The 5,339-nt window shown below is 47.4% G+C and overlaps 1 protein-coding gene across 2 annotated transcripts in view; it reads right to left on the minus strand.

Annotated features, from left to right (window-relative positions):
• Nucleotides 1-5,339, minus strand: part of IP6K1 (inositol hexakisphosphate kinase 1) — a 7,645-nt gene that overhangs the window by 1,441 nt on the left and 865 nt on the right. Inside the window, exons 2-4 of one of the 2 annotated variants that reach the window (XM_010286129.1) lie at nt 3,387-3,597; nt 2,600-2,781; nt 33-208 (exon numbers count right to left, since the gene is read on the minus strand). In XM_010286129.1, coding sequence (XP_010284431.1) covers nt 33-208; nt 2,600-2,781; nt 3,387-3,597 — 569 coding nt within the window. Of the gene's footprint in view, nt 1-32; nt 209-2,599; nt 2,785-3,386; nt 3,598-5,339 lie in introns of both variants that reach the window. The other variant, XM_010286121.1, reaches the window with a different exon arrangement.

Below are 5,339 nucleotides of genomic sequence, written 5' to 3' on the forward strand. Positions count from 1 at the left end.
GGGGCTGCATCTGCAGCCTTGGGGATCCCTACCTGCATCCCACACACACGCACGCCCAAGGTGGCAGAAGTGCTCTGTTCACACTTCTTCATCTGCCGAGCAGCCTTCTCCTCAGACGCATCATCTCCGTGCTGTCTGGTCCCCATTTTCAGATCAAGTACGCAGGGAAGCTTGAAGTGATGCACCACATTCTCCAGCAAAAGGAACTCTGGGAGATGTGTCAAGGAGAGCTCACCCATCAGACACACCGCTCCCCAGGGCCACCACAGAGAGGGACTTGGGCCGGCAGGAGATAGGATCGGGCAACAAACAGATAGGAACCAAAGAACAGACAGAACAAACCATTTGGGGAGGTGAAGAAAAGGACAAAACGCAAATAGCGGTGCCCAGGTTTTGACAGTTGGTAGAAAAAAAATCAGCCTGAAAAGTGCAATGGCCAACAGTAAGCAAGGAGATCACATGCAGGCGTACTGGGAACTCAGCAGGGGGAACTGAAGAGTAGAACACTAGTGTCAGGAAAGACACGGTAAGCCAGTAAGAACTGCTGATGCATTAAAGGAGAGCTTAAAGTCTAATTAAATTAGCAATTTAGCCATATGGATAAACAATACAATCCCCATGGACCGAAAACTCAAGGGTCAAGTAATAGCACAGTACTGTTGCCATTGGCCTGCCCAGAACAGCAACACTGCCCAACACACGGGGGAAACCGGAGAGGCTACAAAGGCAGGAAACGGAACAGTGATGGGAGCCTTCAGTTACCAGCACGCACAATGGCAAACCCTCCATTAGGGCACAGCGCTGGGAACAAACCCAAGACAATCAGCACAGCAGCTTGTTCCGAAGGGGAAAACACAACCCTGAAGTTTGCCCTAAGTAGTCCTGCAGTGCATGGGTTCAACACGTTACGCTGAAATGGCAAACAGCACAGCTAAATTAAACCTGCAAGGAAGTTTAACATTTAGAAAAATCTATCATCAACTATGTCCAATTTTGAAAGAGGAACTCCAGAAAAATAAGGAAGCGTGATTAAAAAGAACAGGACAGCCAAAGAGAAATAATTCTCTGCAAGTGGGGACAGCCTTTTTAGCAGGGCCTGTTGCAACAGGACAAGGGGCAATGGTTTTAAACCAAAGAGGGTAGATTTAGACTAGCTATAAGGAAGAAATTTTTCACTGTGAGGGTGGTGAAGCACTGGCCCAGGTTTCCCAGAGAGGTGGTAGATGCCTCATCTCTGGAAACATCCCAGGTCAGGTTGGATGGGGCTCTGAGCAACCTGATCTAGTTGAAGATGTCCCTGCTCACTGCAGGGGGGTTGGAGTAGATGGCCTGTAAAGGTCCTTTCCAACCCTAACCATTCTGTGATTCTCAGTGATGCAGGCTATTTAAAAATAAAAGCTGGAGGCTCAAAGCACATATTTAAGAATAGGCAAAGGAAGCCCACACAGTTAAAATGATAAATATAGCTATTTGTTTCTACGTGAGGAAAACAGAATCAAGCTCCAACAGGTGAAACAAAAAACACCCACAAGCAAGTTCAAGACAAAAGCATGAGGAGTCATTTGTGAAGGCACAGAAGATAACAAATCCATCTTCAGCCATATGAGGAAGCCAGTCACACTGCCCAAAGAGTTTAAAGACAAACTGAAATGCCAAAAGAAGAGATCGCATGTCGAACAGAAAATAAGAGGTAACTCATCTAATGCTGCCTTAATGCCAGGAGACTGAACAGGGGCTACCACAACACTGATTCGCAGAGATCTGGGGAACTACAAACTAGCCTGGCTGGTCTTACCGCCCAAGTCACCAGCAGCGTCTTTGTGCAGAGATGATGTCCAACAAGTGATCCAGAAAAGTGAGTGAACAGTGAGATGACAAATTTGCTTTAAGTACTAAGTTACTCAAGGTTGCAAAAATGAGGAACAGTTGTGAAAAACTCAACAAGGATCTGAGGATACTGACTTGGCCATTAAATGGGCGGGCAAACTTCCCTAAAGTTTACACGCAAGATGATAAACATAAGGAGAAAAAGATTCTTAATGCATAGAGCAACGTGTTTTGAGACAACTATTACCAGTCAGGAATGGGATCTTAGGGTAACAAAATACGGAATTACGAGGGAGACTAGAGACAACAGCATTAAACACCAGTGAAAAGCTCTGGTTCACCTGCGTCTTCCATATTGTGTGCAGTTCTGGTCACCATCTCCAGAAGGATACAGCAGAACTAGAAGAGACTCAAGAAAGGTGACAAGGACAAACACAGCTCCCTCCCAAGAGATTACTGAACAGGGTAGACCTGCATCTGCTGCCAACAAAGCCCAACATGAAAAGTTACAGTTCAAAACACAAGCCAACAAAGAGAAGGACCAGAGAAGACATAAAACATGGGATCTAGTCAGAAACACAGCTTCTCTGTGCATCAGTGTCAGATGTCAGCATCACTGTATGGGAAGCAGGAAGAAACAGTAAAAAGAAACATGTAAGACAACTTTGGTTGTGTGAAGGATAGGAAAGCCAAAGGAAATACAAACGTGTAAGGCCAGGGCAGCAGCAGCAGCAGCAACCCAACGCACCCAGTTCTGCTTCCCAAAGGATACTGTAGAGTTTTCGGTCCTTGGACTCTGACCGCATGCGGCTCAGCTGCTGCTTATGACAGCGCAGACTCCAGGGGTTATAGCTGATCTTTTCAGAGCTCAGACCACTGTTCCCATCCAACATCTGAAATGGAACATCTGAATGGATGTGCAAGTCCACCCTGGGACTCTTTGTTTCCTGGATGCTGCTGATACAAAGACAGAACAAACCTGCTCGTTAGAATTATTCTCCAGATACCTTAGGACTGTCACATCCTCCCCTTGCACACAACTATCTCCTGCTGCATGCTTCACACAATACAAACCTTCTTAACAGCAAATCCTCACTAATACCCTGGGCTGTGGACCCACACTCAAGAATCTGGTCTAACATCTCTGCTAGGTTGTACTGTAATTGATAGAGTAAGCAGAAACATTTGTCTCTCAGGGAGCTGGCTGGTGTGAGAAGGCAGAGACCCTTATTCAAAGTACCCTTGGAAGAAACCTCTGGGTTAATAACCAGGTGCACTGAAGAGTGTTTGAATCTGCTCCACATGCTTTGGTTCCACATCCAATGAACTGCCAAAGGTTATCCTCTGTCAGAGGCATTTCAGATGGATGAGTTCGTGCTGAACTCAGTGAAACTCCTGATGCAGCTTGCAGTGCCACAGCGTGCCAGGCTAGCAAGTGCAAGACAGCCTGGCCAACGGTATGAAAGTGCAAAATGCCCACAACAAAAGGAGCACCAGAGCCGAAAAGGGAAGAGATATTTCCTGCTCATCATGTTGTTGCTGGGTCCTCAAAGTTTTACCTTTCAGTGCTGTCACTGGCCAGGCCAGGCTTTTCCTCCTTGTGCTCAGTGCCGCTGCTTGATCTGTGAAGGCTCCGACGCGAGTGCTTGCGTCGTGGCTGGTCCCTCTCTGGCATATCATCCTGCTCCAGAGCCTCGTTCTCCACGTAGGGATAGGCCACCAGGTTAATGTAGCCGTCGCTGTCTCCCTCAAAACAGACAGATACTACACCTGCCAGAGAGAAGTGACATGTCAGTTCTGTTTCCCAGGGGGAGGACTAGCACCCAAATGTTCAACGGGAGAGAGGAAAATGTAGCTCACAGAACAGCAAAGCAAATCCAGAGCAATGAAAGGAGGTTTAAGAAAGGAGGTTTAAGACTACAAGAACCCAAATGTTGTTAGCACAGCACAGAGGAGAAATCCCCCAAACAGTGCTCTGTGTCGCTACCTGAGCGAGCGGCCAGCAGCAGGAGGGGAATCTCTGCCACCCACAGGAAATTAAGGACAAAAGCACAGCTGGTATGCTGAGGGTTGTGACGATTTCCTTCTATTCAGTCTTGCAGCAAATGCCATCAAACTGGAGAAAGTCAAGCAGAGTCTACCAAGATGCTGAGGGGCGCAAAGCATACAAAAATATCTCTCGTTCATTTGGGTAAGTATCTATGTCCTGCAGAAGCGTTCCTCCTGTTGACAAGGACATTGCTGCCCAAGGAGTGTGCTTCCTCTGCTAAAGGAGCTCTCCAGCATCCAAGCGAGGAAGTAGAGAGCTCTGAGGCTGAGATGACACCTGCCACTCTCATGACAAATCAGCCAGTCTCACAGAACACGGATCTGCAAGGTCCCAGGGCTTCCTAGCAATAAAAACAGGGGGCCCTGGAAGTAAAACTACTTCAGCCAGGTGCAGGCAAGCAGGACCGTTTGTGTCCTGTCCAGTTTTACCTCCTGAAGGCTCCTGGAAAGCACCATAGCCCAAGGGAAGGTATAGATCTTTCACAGCAGACTCTGAATATATCTACCTGGCCAGCCACAGAGCAAGACAGCTGACACTTCTAGTTAGAGCTGACATCTTCATCTCTGGGAATCCCCCAGCCCTGAAAATGAGGCTATAAGCCCATCTCCTAATTTGTAAAGACAAAAATCTTTCATTAGCTTGTCACCAGTATTGAAGAGCTGCCAGGAGTATCAGATGCTAGATGCACTGAGTCAAGTGATTCATCACAAACGCGAGGAAACCTTTCACTGCTCAGTTGATGCAGGCCATCATGTCACTGTCCTTCCTTTTTCCTTATCTGCACATGACAATGCCAGCAAGGTTCAGGCAGCTCAACACAACTTCAGAACAGTTCAGGACTCCAGCATGTCGCTACATAAATGTCACTCCAAGTGCTCTGGCTGCCTGGACATGCTCCTCAAGATATCTCTGTGAAAGGGCAATCTTACAGTAACGTTGAGTGCTCAGACAGGAATATCATCCCCAATATTCCTCTCCCTCAGATCAGTAGGAACAATTTCTGGGACTATCAGGAAACTGCATGGGACTCTCAAATGAAATCCCACACTGGGGTGGAGGGCACATCGTATGCCTTCAGGCTACCAGGAAATCTCTGACTTCAAGAGCACAAGCCTCCATCTGGACTATCAGTTTCATCAATTTTAAACACATCTCCCAAGGAAAGCCTGACATCATGTTGATTCTAGTAACTACACAGGCTTCAGCAGAGATTTCTGATGGGTCACAAGAGCACCATATGGCCCCAGAGTGGCTTGAGGCTGCAAGACAACTCATTTGTTGGAGACTATCTTTCATTCGTGACCTGCACACAGGCACAGGTAGGTAAGCTGACACTGCTTTGAGACCTTCAGGCTGCAGCCAGATCAAATAGCAAGACCCTGAACAGACGGTGGTCCCAGCTGTCTGTGAAATGCCATCTCCCCAATGCCAGGCAGTGACAAAGCAGCAGAGGCAACAGGAA

The sequence above is a fragment of the Phaethon lepturus genome, unplaced genomic scaffold (assembly GCF_000687285.1).
Source record: "Phaethon lepturus isolate BGI_N335 unplaced genomic scaffold, ASM68728v1 scaffold55020, whole genome shotgun sequence".
NCBI lineage: Eukaryota > Metazoa > Chordata > Aves > Phaethontiformes > Phaethontidae > Phaethon > Phaethon lepturus.